The 15,386-nt window shown below is 46.7% G+C and overlaps 1 protein-coding gene across 1 annotated transcript in view; it reads right to left on the bottom strand.

The window, feature by feature from the left end:
• Positions 1 to 5,124: 5,124 nt before the first annotated feature.
• GFOD1 (glucose-fructose oxidoreductase domain containing 1) overlaps positions 5,125 to 15,386 on the bottom strand; it is a 112,037-nt gene continuing 101,775 nt past the window's right edge. Inside the window, exon 2 of the mRNA XM_041770859.1 lies at positions 5,125 to 12,295. Within this exon, the coding sequence (XP_041626793.1) occupies positions 11,376 to 12,295 (920 nt within the window). The 3' untranslated portion in view covers positions 5,125 to 11,375. The remainder of the gene's footprint in view (positions 12,296 to 15,386) is intronic.

Here is a 15,386-nt window from a genome sequence, read left to right as displayed (position 1 = left end):
CATGTCACGTGATGGCTATTCCAGAGAAGTGGCTATTAATTACCGTGTAGAAAGGAGAAAATTGAACAGAATCTCCTATGAGCTTGTAAGTTCAGAGCCGTACTTCACCAAACCAAAGATCCCTTCCATGAAATTCTAATGTATGCAGCGGCGTGGCATTACCTTCACACTCTAGGGAGCAACAAAACCTTGGGGGAATTGCCAACAGAATCACCTCCCTGTGCAGGACCCTACTGATGGGATTTGGACAAACCCATGGAGGCCAGCTACTCAAATGTGGGAGATCCTGAGACTCTTAAACCCAGATTTTGGGGTTACCGGATGACTCAGTTGATTAAGTGCCCACCTTCGGCTCAGGTCATGATACTATGGTCCTGGGATGGAGCCCCGCGTCGGGCTCCCTGCTTGGATGGGAGTCTACTTCTCCCTCTCCCTCTCTCTCTCTCTCTCTCTCTCTCTCTCTCTCTCTCTCTGCCTGTCAAATACATGAATAAAATCTTAAGAAATAATGAAAATAAATAAACCTGAGATTTTCAGTGATTCCCTAGTGGGGAGAGACAAGAATTTGGGTACTGCAGGTCATGAAGGCCCCTTTGGCAAGTGTCTGACACGGCGCCCTGGCACAGTCTGCGGCCAAGGCAATGCTTCCCCTTGACTTCTCTATGTGGCACAGACAAACGGAGGCTCTTGGGGAATCTGTCTGCCTGGGGCTGAAGGTTTCACGATGAGGCTGTTCTCTGGACTAGCTTCTGTCCCCTACAATCTGAATTGCTCCAGAGTCCGTGGATCAAGGGAAGTACTTTAAAGCACACAGGTACACCACATGGCGTTGACTTTCAGGGGATTTAACTTAATCTGAACATGTCACTTGTGAAGAGGGTTTTTCCGAGCCCTTTAGCTGGGTCAAGGACACCAACACACCAGTTAAAGAAAGTACAAGGAGGCTTTAGCACAGACTTTGGGGGTGGTTTGTGACGGGACTTGAATTGTTTCACAAGCCCTGGCCCAATTTCCGCAAAGCTTTCAACATTGAGGATGAAAGGCATTCCAGAGCTGAAAAGGATTCTATCCTCAGGAGTGCTGGGACCGCCGGGGGTAAGGCCAGCTCTGGGCTGACTTCTGACAGGCTTAGGAGAGAGCCCTTTCATGCCACTTAACACTCCGTGTGAACAGCCGCCCCCTAGAAAGGATATCATCTTTCCCCATAAAGAAATACAGACCTGTCATTTTGCTTTTAGGTTCTCTAGAACGAAAGGGCTCTGAACAGTGGCAAAGAGGCAAATGAGAGTAGACGTCCCCAAAATGTCAGGCCTGCTGACCTGATCAGGGAAGAGAGATGGGGAGGAGGGAGCTGGTGTTGCAGCTCTATTACCTGGGGAACTTAAAAAAAATTTTTTTTTTTAATTTTGGTGAAATATCCAAAACACAAAATTTACCAGTGTAACCATGCTTAAGTATATGGTTCAATGGCACTTGGTGCGTTCACACGATCGTACAACCATCACCACCATCTGTCTCCCGTCTTAACATTTTTTAATTAGAATTTGAATGTAGATTTTTTTCTAAAGCCATTAAAATGAATGAGGTCAAAAAAAAATGAATGAGGTCATTCTTATAGGCTGATGTGGAAAGATGTTAAAAATACATTTAAGAGAAAGAGCCAGACACCGAGCAGTGAGTACGGTAGAAATCATGTTTGTGTGTACCCTCGGGGAGGGAATACAGATTGTGGGTGGGGGTTACCTCAGATCGTAGGGGCAGCCTGGTGGGCACTGTCTTTGGAAGCTGAGGAGGGGTGAGAGAACTGTATTTGCACACACACAAAAAAAGGCTACAGGACAGATTCCTAAGCGGAGGGTGTGCCCCAGGGGCTCAGGAAGGAAATGGGAGACAAGGTAAAAAAAAAAAAAAAAAAAAAGAAAAGAAAAAGGCAGATGTTGAATCCTTGAAGACTTCAGGTTTGGGGAAGTCCCAAATAGGAAGACCAACAAGAAAGGAGGGTGGGATCCAAGATATACTTGGGCTCTGGTGCTCATTTAACACAGCGGTTGGTACTGAAAATTCTGCAGCCAATGCCAACAGTCTGATAGCTCTGAACAGCTCTAGAAGTGAATTAGCCAGAATTTTTAAGATTCCTGTAAGAATTCCTCCTTCATTCCTTCTCATCTGCTATCCTCCTTCTCCTCCTCCTCCTCCTCTTCCTCCTCCCACCCTCCTCCAAGCTGTTCTCAGAGCACAGATCAGCCCTGCCAGCCACAGAGGAGCTGTATTCCAGATACAGTTACTTGTCTCCAGAACCTTCCATATATTAAGTGCATAGGTCTGGTCTTATATCTGTTTTCTCCATCCTCTGCTTTTACCCTGAGTATGAACCACCAGGAGCATGCTCCTGCCCTCCCTTCTCTCTGCTGCCCCTCCTCTCGCATCCCTCCCACTTACTTCCTCGGTGATCCATACAGTGTGAGCACTTCACAACCAGCTGATGCACAGCTGTTCTTTCCAGGCCAGCTCTCTCTTCCATTTCATGGCAGCAACCTGCATGTCAAGTGCAGACTCAGCCTAGCATATTGAGGAGTGCCTGATTGACTTCTCCAGGCTCCCCTGTTAGGTCCCATGTCCCAGACAAGCAGCTCAGAAGGCTTAGAGGGACAGTGGGGGCTCTGGTCTTGCTACCCCACCCCGACCCCTGCCTCTTGTTGTCTCACTGGCTGTCATGCATTCCTGGTCCTGGAGTCTGAGGAGTCTGGAGTGATTGATTCCTCATTCTGAAGGCAGCCTCAAATAGCCTTTCTGATTTAGACCCCTCAGTGCTCCCTAAAAGGGCTTAGTGACTTGGAGCTCAAGACTGAGGACTGCCCAGCACCTTGTGGGCTGTGGACATGTTCACCACATTAGCGGAAGCCACACAGGCCCTTTTAGGGTCCCTCCTTCCTGATGGCTCAGAGACAAAGGGGCATGCAGGTTGCAATTCTGGGATGGAGCCCGATCAGTATACCAATCGTTGACCAAGAAAGGAATTAATCTAGAACTGCCCAAGAAGGGATCCGAAAAGTTTTGTAGTCTTTCATTTTCACGGGTGGAGAAAAAGAGAGGGTTTGGTTGATGCAAGGTGATCAGACCTGTGTAAAAGTAGGAGAGGGAGGTGTTCCCATAATTAGGATGCCATTTTAGAGGAAGTCCAGCAACGAGCTCAGATATGGGGAGCACAGCTTCTCAAGTTGTGGTTGGCCTCTAGTTATGCTACAAAGCTGTTGTAGTTCAAGTCATCTCTTCGAGATCTAGCCAGCAAATGGAGATGCCAAAAGCAGAACTGGAGGAAGCCTGAACTTGAATGAACAAGGCAAAGGATTTTGAATATTTTGCATCAGCTTTTGTGTAGAGGTTTTGGCCTCAGGAGGCTGTACGGCCGTCTATCTGGTTGTGACTTGGCCCAAACTCTCTGAAGTGGCGTCTTTTTCATCGTTGTCTTGGGCAGCCTTCCAGCTGGCAGGCCCCACCGCTGCCAAGTGCACCTGCCTAGGAATATCTAGGCAGAGGGATCTTTTCTGCTTAGGCAAGATTAAGGTAGGTGTGGGTTAATAAAGTGGGAGCCTACTATGTAGAATGAAGTGAAATGATTTTTTCCATATTTCTATACAGAATTCTGCATACTTTGTGTATGGCTGTTATTCATTTTCATAACAATTGTTGCAGTCAGTTTATTTTTTCAGACTGAACCACCCAGACTTGCCACAACATGTGCTAAAAATGCACAAGTTAAAAGAAGCAGGAGAGAAGAGAAATGGGAAAATGGTGCTACGCATCTGTGAGTGGTGGCGGGCGTGGGGAGAGGTAGACGGGCACAGGTGGACACGCAGGTTTCTCTTCCTTTGACCAGTGAACAATCTGGAGGGCTTGCAATACGACTGCATCTGTTCTTTTAAAGCAAAAATCGAGAGGCTCTGAAAGCACTGCTAATCATATCCTGTGATTTCATAGGAGGCAGGATAATCCCTGGTTTACAAAACAAGAAATGGGCTTGAATGGAAGGAAATCAACATCATAGCGAGATTCCAAATCTGTGGAGGCACAAATGGTTGTTTCTGAGTTGAAAAAATACCTAAGTGCTAAGGAGAGTGTAGTCTCCCGTCAGGGTGGGTTGTCAGGGCAGTCTGGCACTCGGAGGACTAGACCCCATCGCAACCATCCCTTGTGTTTGGGCAGATGGTACTTGTGGCTTTGACAATGCACTCACCCTGACGGCCTTCTTCAGAACAGCTCCTGGATGGACAAGTGTCCTAAGATGTGAGTGTTACACGAGCACAGTGATAATCCGTGTAGATGCAGGGCTCTGCTTTATTCTCTTAATGGACGGATCATGTTCTGAATTCATTAACGTCAGGACCTGCTCATCAAGGGGTGACTAACGAGAAGGCAGCTTTGTACAATAATGTCTAATTCTTAACTGTTTTTAAGTGATGGGAAAGCACAGCCCAGAGGAAGTATGTATTTGCGGAGAGTTGGAAAGACAGCAGAGGATGGGAAGACCAGCTCATCCGCGAGCAATCTCATGTCATGCAAATCTGAAATTAGGCTGAGCTCCATCCAAGATGATGGCCCTTGGACGTTGACAATGGAGTCAGCAAAGATGCTCTTGTGAACAAGTGAGCCTGCTAGAGGGTCTTTCAGAGCTTAGTGTGAGATATGAGGTTAAGATATTAAAAGAATAGAGAATTCTAGAATTCTAAAGTCTATATTGACATCTTGTCTGGATGAGGCTTTCACACACACACACACACACACACACGCCCCCTCCCAAGTCAGGTGGCCTCTCCCCTCCATTTCCACATTTCCAAAATGAGATTTTGAACCAGATCGCTCTAAAGAACCTCCAGTTTTTTTTTTAAGATTCAGTGAATCTTCAGGACAGTTGATTCCCACTGTTTAGTTCCAGGCATGCTGACACAAGGACAGCCTCCCTCTACACCACACACACACACACACACACACACACACACACACACACAGACATCAGATGCACCACCATCATTCTCACCCCCATTCTTGCTTTGGATCCCACAGACTGGTCAGGTACCTAACCTGAGCTAGAGCACCTGGCTCTAATAAACAGGAAAACAGCTGAAATTGTATCTTCTCTTCAATCTTTATTTGCTGCTTCCATTTCTTTATCCCACCAATGCAAATTGGGGAGGACAGCAAAAGGCCACATGTAAGGTGGCACCCACCAGCTGGCTGAGCAATGCCAACCACAGTCCCCTGAGCATCACAGAGGTAACAGTGGGCATCAGCTCCCAGGTCTGGAGCTCAGACTGCATGGCCTCAGGGCCCAGCAGGGAAGGTCACCTCCCACAGTAGGTTTGGCCTTAAAAACACTAAAAACAGTTGCATTCATTGTCTTTTTTTTCTTTTTTCTTTTTTGCTTTAATAATAATAAAAAAAGAAAACCAAAACCTTCTATAATTTATAAGCTATTTTTTGCTATCTACATTATATATAAAATATAGACTCTGTTTACTTTATAACACACATCTTTTCCCCTTGATAAATAACTCTTTAAAATATCTAGTATACATGCCTTGACTTTTTATATATAAGTTTGGTTTTATACATATACATACATATATATATATACTCATGTTTGTAAAACACAATAAATACATACTCGACAATGACAACCAAACAAATGTAATTTTGGTTAAAAGAAAAAGAAAAAGAAAAAGAAGTAGTACTGTAAAAGCACCAGGCAGCGAAAAGAAAGCCATAATTGCTAGAAACTTCTCCCTCCCCTGGGTGAGGCACAGGGCACAATACCAATGAAGTTTCGACGTGTTTGGATGCCTGAAGGAGGAAGAGGGGAGCAAAGTAGCTGGTCAGGTCACTTGCTTTTTTTGTTTTGTTTCTGAACCTGGGATTAGACTAGAATCACAAGTAAGTCATTGCGTTTATAAGGAGAAGTCATGGGGCTCATTCAACAACTTAGCCCTTGTGAGGATGGCTGCAGAGAACAGATCAGGACGGGGAGTGAGAGAAACAGCAGGACACGACCTATGATTATTCTGCAGGCCCTGCCCACACCAGCCCAGGCGAGCTTTTGATGCTGCACTAAGCGTAGAGCTACTGCATACGACACAGTCTTGTTGAGTCTACTCACTGCTGGTTTAAACAGAAAAAGAGTACAACAGAGTTAGGAGTATTCAGTAGTGCAACAGTTCAGTAGCCAGACTGAGAGTGAGAGGCTTCAGTGGCCCCCTCCAGGGCTCCAGCAAAGAAGGACTGTGACACGAGGACGAGAAAGGTCAGTACACCACCGCCTTCCACTGCTAACCGATGTGGTCACTCAGGTATGATCCTGGCCTCACCTCCAGACTCTGAGACCACTGAGCCCATCACCTCTGATGGCAGCAGCATGGGAGGCCTTCGCCCCTCCCGTGGGAAGTTCTGGGAGCCTGACTCAGTCAGGCTGTCCGTGAGACTCTGAGCACTGCCACCAGCCTGTTCCTCTGCCCAGGGTAGGGCGGGCCAGGTGGGGCGTGCCGGCTGCCTGTCAGGATGCCACGCTGCAGACACACACAGCTGTCCTGTCACTACCCTCCCCCCTGTCCTCAAAACTGAAATGTGGGGCTCTGATAACTTCTTAATGAGCTCCCCAGTGTCCTGGCCTCTGCCCTGCAGACTTCAGGGCTTTAATGGCCAAAAAAGGAGGCAGCAGGTGGGGCAGGCATCATAAGCCAGCCAAGGCCTGGATCTGTATCTAGGAGAGGAGTGGGTGGGTAGGGGCACTAAGCAGAGCTGGCCTTAGGAAATCTCAAAGATGGGCATCTAAATGTGTGTCCCTCGTCCTTGCCACGTACAATACAAACTACAGATAACTGTTCCCATTACAGTCTCCAGGGGACACCAAAACCAGCTAGCTTCTGAGTACATTCAAGACATAACTGAGTTGCTAAAAAACGCGGGAGCTCAGGGAATACAGCCGGTTGCAGGTCTGAGTCCTAATCTCGACGCCTCCACCAACTAGCCATGGGACTTCAGACAAGTCACTTCACCTCTCTGCCTCCCTAACCCATCTGAGAGCTCTGAAGGTGCCATGTACAGCAGGATGGGACCTGCAATGAGGGGCTTCCAGGCCTGGTTCTAACCCTAAGGAATGTGTTGACCTCCGCCATCAGTCTCTGGGATGAAAAATAAAGGATGTGAAGACACTTGGCTCAGAAGTCCCTTTGGATGCAACCGGAGCTACTTTCTCCCTGGGATGTCTCCCCAGCATGCTGAAATTTCCCTCCATACCCACCAGAATAAAAGCGATGCCATCCGAGACCTGCTTTATGACCCAGCTCAAATTCAACAGCTGGGCTAGGGGCTAGGAGACAAGATGAAGAGAGTTGAGAGAGCGTAGAGGTATGAATGCAATGCACAGGTAAAATCGGTGTCACAGACAAATGAACTTTAAAATCTCCACTCCCTGAGAAGACGTTTTCCTGTATTAGACCACCCAGAGCAAAATCCAAGGCCACCTCTAAGAGCGGGCCAATGATGTCCTGCAAATCCCCAACCCTGCGGTTTGCTGCATCACAATCAAAATCAACTTAGGAAAGTCAATTTTAAAAGACACTGAGTGCAATTTCCATTTTGGAAAGGGAAGAAGAATCGACTGCTTCTATTTGCAGCTCTATAAGGAACCTTCTAGCAGAACATCAAATGTGGCATCCTGCTCAACAGGAGGGCGCGGACGGCAGGGGAGCTGAGCCCCGTGCAGGTGCAGGTCCCGGTCCCAGGCACTGCGAATCACGGATGCTCCACAGGACATGAGAGGAGCGGCTCCCACCCACCCCCACCCCCCGGGGGTTCAATAAGGAGTGAACAAATCTATCTTCTTGGGAGGCTAACGTGGTTTGGAGAAGAAAAGTTTTGGATTCGGGTGACTCCACTTCTGCTTAACAGCTGTGTGACTTGGGGCAAGTTATTCTTCCCAGAAGAGCCCCGATTTTCTCATGTGTATCATGGGAATAACAATACTCAATACCACAGGGTGGCATTGGGGGTTAAATGAGATAATTTATCTAAAATACCCTACACACACTGGGTGATCAAGAAATGTGGGCAACACAGCGAGTACCTGGATGGCTCTCGAAGGGGTCCGGGTAAAGCTCATCTTGAAGTGGAGTCAGCCAAGACTGCCCCTAGAAGGAAGGTCCAGATACACCTGACATACAGATACTTGCCACCAGGTAGGTAAGGAGTATGCATGGTACCTGCAACGTCTCTCCCATGGAGAGGAGAAGTCATAGAAGAGCTGACAGTGGTCATGGACTCTTTCTGCAGAAGAAAACTCAAGAGAATCCAAACTTTCCACGTAAGCCCAGATCATTCCAAACACTTGTGAATACCAGGTAAGCACCACTGACCTCCACCCTCTCTCTACCAGTAGCGTGAGCAAACAGTAGCATGAGCCCAAATTTCCAAGACCAGAAGCATCTACACAATGATGGCCACAAACCAAGCAACAGTGACTAAATATGAAGGCCTTGCAGCGGTACCTCCCTTACACGGGGTCTTTGAAACACAGTAACCGGAGCAGAAAGCGGCTGGATTGCTGCTGGGGCCTCGTCCTGGGTCAAAGTCACCTGGTGGCACCCAGACCCCACAGCACACCATGAGGTGTTGGGCCTTGCCCCCCGTAGACTTTGTTGAGAGCTTGAGATCTCAGCTTCCCATTGTGGCTACCAATCAAGGCTTTGCAAGTGGTAGTAAAGGGGCAAAAGGCGCACTAAGGAAGTATCTTAATTTCCTAGAATTCTTGCATTTAAGAAATGAACTACCTAGGTCTTCTCTTCCTCTTCTTCCTGCATCTACCTACGACATGCATTTCAGTAGATAAAATTTGAGTATGCTTACTAAAATATTTTTCATGCTTCTTTTAAAGAATATAGTTTCTCTCTATATACCCTAGCCTCAAATGACAATTTTTGTTTTAGACACTGAACATTTATCACAGAACTCAGAGGCCTTTGGAAGAAAAAAACACTTCCCAAATCTTTTGGTTAAGCATAGAAACATAAAATCGAAACCTCCGGAATATGCCTACTTATATTACAAACAACTCAGAAAAATGGGACCCACAGAGTCATCTAGTTTCCTTTCCCTTCGTCCTTCATCACAGCCTTTTGGGCTAAATAGAAAAAAAAAATTCTTTCTACTGTTTCTACAAAAGTTATTTATCCAGGGGGCTATTTAGGAGAACCTGAAACAAAGCAGCCCACCACATGGCCCTCTGCTCACACTACTATTGAAACTCATTCATTCCACCAACTCTCTAGTTTTGAAATGACACCTGCAAGAGGCAGCACGCTCATCACGAACTCGTGATGTCAGGGCCCATAAGGTACCGGGGAGAGTTTCAGCTGGCTAACCTAGCCAGGCTGCAGCAAGGCCCCCAGGAAGTAGGGTGACTTTTTCTGGGAAGGCAACCCCTCCTCCTCTGTGCTAGAAAATGACCAGCAATCCCGTGGTGCTTGTGGACATGCCCACCCTGCACCCAGGGGCAGCCAGGGAGGAGGATGGAGGCTACAATGGACTCTTCTGTTCATTCTCAGATTCTGACTCCTCAGAGCCTGGGGGGCGGGGGGGGGGGGGCGGGGGAGGTCCTCATGGCCCCTTAAATTCCCTTCCAGTTCTACCGCCAGTCATCTGAAAGGACTCTGTAACCTCCATTGTGAGCCAAAGACAACTGTTGGACTTCTGTGACCTGGGAACAAAAGCTATGGAGACTTACAAGTCACGGTCTCCACATCCGACCCTGGTGAAGGGCTAATGGGGGATGAAGGACTAAGAAAAGGTTAGTCCCCCACTTTCAAAATGTTTGACTCGGTGTCTCTTTCAAGAAAGGGTTGAATTGCAGTGACACTTGGTGGTGGTGAGCGCTGACGACCGCTTAGGGGTGTGTGTGTGCGTGTGCGTGTGCGTAGCTCCAATTCCTCCCTTTGGAACTGCCCCCCTCGAAGCCTGCAGGCTACCACCTCCACTAAGAGCTCTGTAAGCAGAGAGGGACAAGACAAGAGACACAAGAAACCAAGGAAAGGAAGACTATGGGTTTTTTTTCCCCCCCCACATTAACATTCTCGGCCCTACATGAAGATACACCTCCGGGGGCTTTAAAACCCCCCAGGAGAAACACTGAAAATTATGTTCCTGGTTGTCCTTTTGTTTAATACCTATTCAAAAACTTGCAGGTGTCAGCATCTTGAAAGCTAAGGTAGGTCAAAGCTAAGGAAAAGAGCCTTGACTTTTTTTTTTTTTCTTAAAGAGAAAAAGATTCTCCCTGCCTGGAACCGAAGGCTTCCCTTTTAAATCCACAAAGCTAGGTGAATCTCCTAAAAGTCCTTTATCGGTTTGGTAGGAGACACAGGTGTCAGAGCCCAAAGCCCGTCCAGGGCGGGCTCACCTTCCTGGGGCCCCCAGCCCAGCCTGTGTGCTGGTGCTCAGACCCCCTCCTGCTGGGCCCCGACCCTGCTGGAGAGCCACGTGAACAGACATTTCAGTGCCCCATCCCCTGCCCTCAGTGCCACCCCACCCGAAGTAGTAGCATAAGGTGGCTCCTTGCAATTTTTGGACTGTTGCCAAATCCCAAGGGCTATTTTATTCTCCACCTCCTCTGTCTGCAGCCCGGAAGGCTGGTGCCCTCCACTCCGCTTGCTATTCCTGGCGCTCCCTTACCCCATGGCAGGCCAGGCCGAGGGCGAGGAACCACTTAGGAAGACGCTCCCCCCCCCCCCCGCTTCCTATGAGCAACACCAATCTATCAAGATCGCTGTACACTGTGCTACCAAGGGCCTCCTCCTGGAGACCTCTGGCGTGGCTTCCTGGAAGTCGAGCTCTCTCCTCGGCCTGCTGCACCCCCTCCTCTCCCCAGACCACCAGGCTTCTGTGGACATCCGAGGATGTGCCTTCTCCTGCCAGGGGCGGGCGCAGGGGGTGGAAAGCCGGCACCGGCTCAGCTTGCCATTGGATGGCAGGGACCCTCAGCCTGCCAAGGAGGCCGAGGCCTAGGGGCGGATGAGATGCGGGAGACACCAACCCCTCCCTGCTTCCCTTGGCAGCGGGCAGCAGGAGCTGCTAGGCCTCCTCCCCTTCATGCAATGGCCCAGCAGGCCCCCCTGCATCCTGCCCCCGTCCGGGGGGGGTGGCTGTTGAGGTTGAGGTTGAGGTTGAGCTCACCCTGCCAGCAGTCTTACTGGGTGCCCCTCACCCATCGTCGGATGCCGCCCTCCACCTCTGGCCCCGCACAGCCCAGGCCGCCTCTGCAGCAGCCTTCACCCTCGCCGGGCCGGGCCCAGGCCTCCCCGGCCTCCCCGGCCTCCCCGGCCCCCCGACAGGTGCTAGCAGTACAGGGACATCCTGCTGCGGCGCATGGCCTCGCTGATGAGGTAAGCGGGGCTCAGCTCGGGCTCCTCGGTCATGACGGCGATGTTCTGCCACTCGCCCGTCTGGCTGGACCTCTTGATGGTGTCCACCACGCACAGGGCGTACAGGCAGTCGTCGAAGGTGGCGGCCATGGTCAGCGGCCGCCCGTCCCAGGTGCGCCGGTCGTCCTGGTCCTGGAAGGCCTGGCGCACGGCCTGCATCATCTTGATGGTGCCGCGCAGGTAGGGCGACGGGATGTCGCTGAAGGCCTTCTCGGGCAGCAGGGCGTTGCTGACGGGCGTGGCGTCCTGCAGCAGCAGCTCCTGCGCCGCGGCGCTGTTGCGCTGCCCGTACAGGTCGGTGCCCGCCGCCAGCAGGCGCCCGGCCGAGCCCACCACCGTCACGTCCTGCTTGAACTCGCCGGGCACGTTGAAGTTGAGGGTGACCGTGCAGCACACGCCGCCCTCCAGCACCATCTGGAAGGTGCAGAAGTCGTCGCTGGTGATCTGCCGGATGCCCTTGATGTGGTCCGTCTGCTTCACGAAGGTCTTGAGCAGCCCGTGGACCTTGACGGCCTTCTGGCCGGTGAGGAAGGTGAGCAGGTCGATGATGTAGGTGCCCACCGAGTGCAGCCCGCCGCCGCCCATCAGGTCGTCGCAGCTCCAGTTGTACTTCTTGCCCAGCAGGCTGCCGCTGTGCACCTGCACCTCGCACACCTGCAGCTCGCCCACGTAGCCCTCCTCGATGAGCTGCTTCATGCGCACGAAGGCGGGCAGGAAGCGCAGCACGTTGCCCATGATGCTCATGAGCTTGGGGTAGTAGTGGGCGGCCGACATCATGCGGAAGGCGTCCAGCGGCGTGGCCGTGCGGTCGCAGATCACGTTCTTGCCGATGCCTGCGGGCGGGAGGACAGACAGCGGTGAGGGCGCGCGGGGGGGGGCGACCCCAGGGGGGGGGGGCAGGCGGCCTGCAGCCCGGCGGCTTACGCACAAGGCTCGGGGCCCGGCTTACGTTTTTTTTTTTGATTTCTTATTTTTTATTTATTTATGATAGTCACAGAGAGAGAGAGAGAGAGAGGCAGAGACACGGGCGGAGGGAGAAGCAGGCTCCATGCAGGGAGCCCGACGTGGGACTCGATCCCGGGTCTCCAGGATCGCGCCCTGGGCCAAAGGCAGGCGCCAAGCCGCTGCGCCACCCGGGGATCCCGCCCCGCTTATATTTATGCTACAACCTACGATCCCATTATTCTATTTAACAGTTTGTGTCCTCATGAGAGAGGCAGAGAGAGACACAGGCCGACGGAGAAGCAGGCTCCCTGCGGGGGCGCGATGTGGCTGGACTCGATCCCGGGACCCGGGGTCCCCACCTGAGCCCCGACGCTCAACCGCTGAGCCACCCAGGGCCCCATGCTCGATTCTAGACACTTTGGTCGAATTACTTTGCTATTAAGCCAACTTCATTTATTAACTCATTTTAATATATTTACAGAGCACCTGCTTTGGAGATGTTTTTAAAATTTTACCACTATAGAATATATATATATATATATATATATATATTATATATAAGATTTTATATATATTAAAATGTTATATATTATTTTTATATTATATTATATTATATAATATATTATTTATATATAATTATATATTTTATATATATAAAATACATAAATATATATTATTTTTATATTACATATTATATTATCTATTATTTATTTTTATATATATATTTATATATAAAACATATAAATATATATTATTTTTATATTATATATTATATTATATATTATATATTATTCATTTATAATATATAATATATAAAATATATGAATATATGTCATTTTATATTATATATTATATATTATATATTATTTATATATAATTATATATTTTTATATATATAAAATACATAAATATATATTATTTTTATATTACATATTATATTATCTATTATTTATTTTTTATATATATAATTATATATATTTATATATAAAACATATAAATATATATTATTTTTATATTATATATTATATTATATATTATATATTATTCATTTATAATATATAATATATAAAATATATGAACATATATCATTTTTATATTATATATTATATATTATATATTATTCATATATAATTATATATTTTATATATAAAAGTATATAAATATATATTATTTTTATATTATATATTATGTATTATATATTATATATAATTATATATATTTGATACATATAAAAATATATAAGTATATATTATTTTTATATATTATACATTATATATTATTTATATATAAAATTTTATATATATAAAATATATAAATATATTATTTTAAATATTTTATTAAAATGTATTATATATAATATATATAATAACCTATAATATAGGTTATGTGCCTTTATATATATATTATAGGATATAAAGCACTTCATGTTTCATTTCTATGAGTCTATGACATTTTATTTATTTTATTTTATTTTATTTTATTTTATTTTTAAAGATTTTTTATTTATTCATGAGAGACACATACACAGAGAGAGGCAGAGAGAGAAGCAGGCTCCATGCAAGGAGCCGGAGGTGGACTCGATCCCAGGTCTCCAGGATCACACCTTGGGCTGAAGGCAGCACTAAACCACTGAGCCACCGGGGCTACCCTATGACATTTTATATACAAACATATTTTACTTCTAAAATATCGATAAAGGGCAGCCCCAGTGGCTCAGTGGCTTAGTGCCACCTTCGGATCAGGTCGTGATCCCGGGGTCCCAGGATTGAGTCCCACATCGGGCTCTCTGCATGGAGCCTGCTTCTCCCTCTACCTGTGTCTCTGCCTCTCTCTGTCTCTCATGAATAAATAAAATCTTAAAAAAAACAATAAAATTAAAGTTTAAATATAAAACATAAGGCCTTACACAATATCATTTTTTTTTAACCTATAAAACGTTTTATTAAAACTGTATTTCCAGATGCCTGGGTGGCTCAGTGGTTGGGTGTCTGCCTCTGGCTCAGGATGTGATCTGGGATCAAGTCCCGCATCAGGCTCTCCACAGGGAGCCTGCTTCTCCCTCTACCTATGTCTCCGCCTGTCTCTGTGTGTCCCTCATGAATAAATAACATCTTTAAAAATATAATTAAAAATTTTTTTAAAGTATCTTTCATATGAAATATTTTATAGCTTATATATATATTAAATATAATTTCTTTAAAAATGTATTCTTAGAAATATCATGGGTAAAGAAGGTAACAGTGTCTCTGTTCAGTGAACCAGAATATGTAAGCTTAAGTCATAGCCAAAGCAAGTCTGATTAAATATGAGGAAGAATTTCTTAATGATACCCTGTGAAGGTCTAAGCTTTTAGCTCTCTCCTCTACAACCACAAACAAAGGATTATATTTTGAGTGTTATCCTGCTTGTTTATTTTGCATTATGGATTAGGGCTGGCAGTGGTCAGAGTTATGTTTGCTTAGTTTTCCCCGCTCTTGACGGGAAGAGTGGTTGGGTATTCCCTATATCTGAGGGGTGAGCTGTGGCTGGTTCCTCCCAGACCTCCATCTGTTTTATGGTGGGGTTTGGTGATTTTGGCCAATGCGGCTGAGGCCAAATAACAATTAGGCTTATGTGATGACTGTACTGGATGCATAAATTACAGGTAGATTCAAGCCCTTTGGGAGACTATGTGATTCTGGGTCTAGAGAAAACAAAGGATCAAAGGAACGAAGACTGACAGGAATGAGAAAGGGATTTATTCTGTAGAAGCCAAGAATCAGGGAAGGAAAACAATTCAGCTGAACCTGTAGAGACAGCCAACTGGAACATAATAATAATAATAATAATAATAATAATAATAATAACAATAGCCAAACTGTGGAAGGAGCCTCGGTGTCCATCGAAAGATGAATGGATAAAGAAGATGTGGTTTATGTATACAATGGAATATTACTCAGCAATTAGAAACGGCAAATACCCACCATTTGCTTCTACGTG

This window comes from Vulpes lagopus, chromosome 10, assembly GCF_018345385.1.
Source record: "Vulpes lagopus strain Blue_001 chromosome 10, ASM1834538v1, whole genome shotgun sequence".
NCBI classification, from domain to species: domain Eukaryota; kingdom Metazoa; phylum Chordata; class Mammalia; order Carnivora; family Canidae; genus Vulpes; species Vulpes lagopus.
The sequence above is the reverse complement of the archived record's forward strand: the minus strand, read 5'-3'. Positions and strand labels throughout refer to the sequence as shown.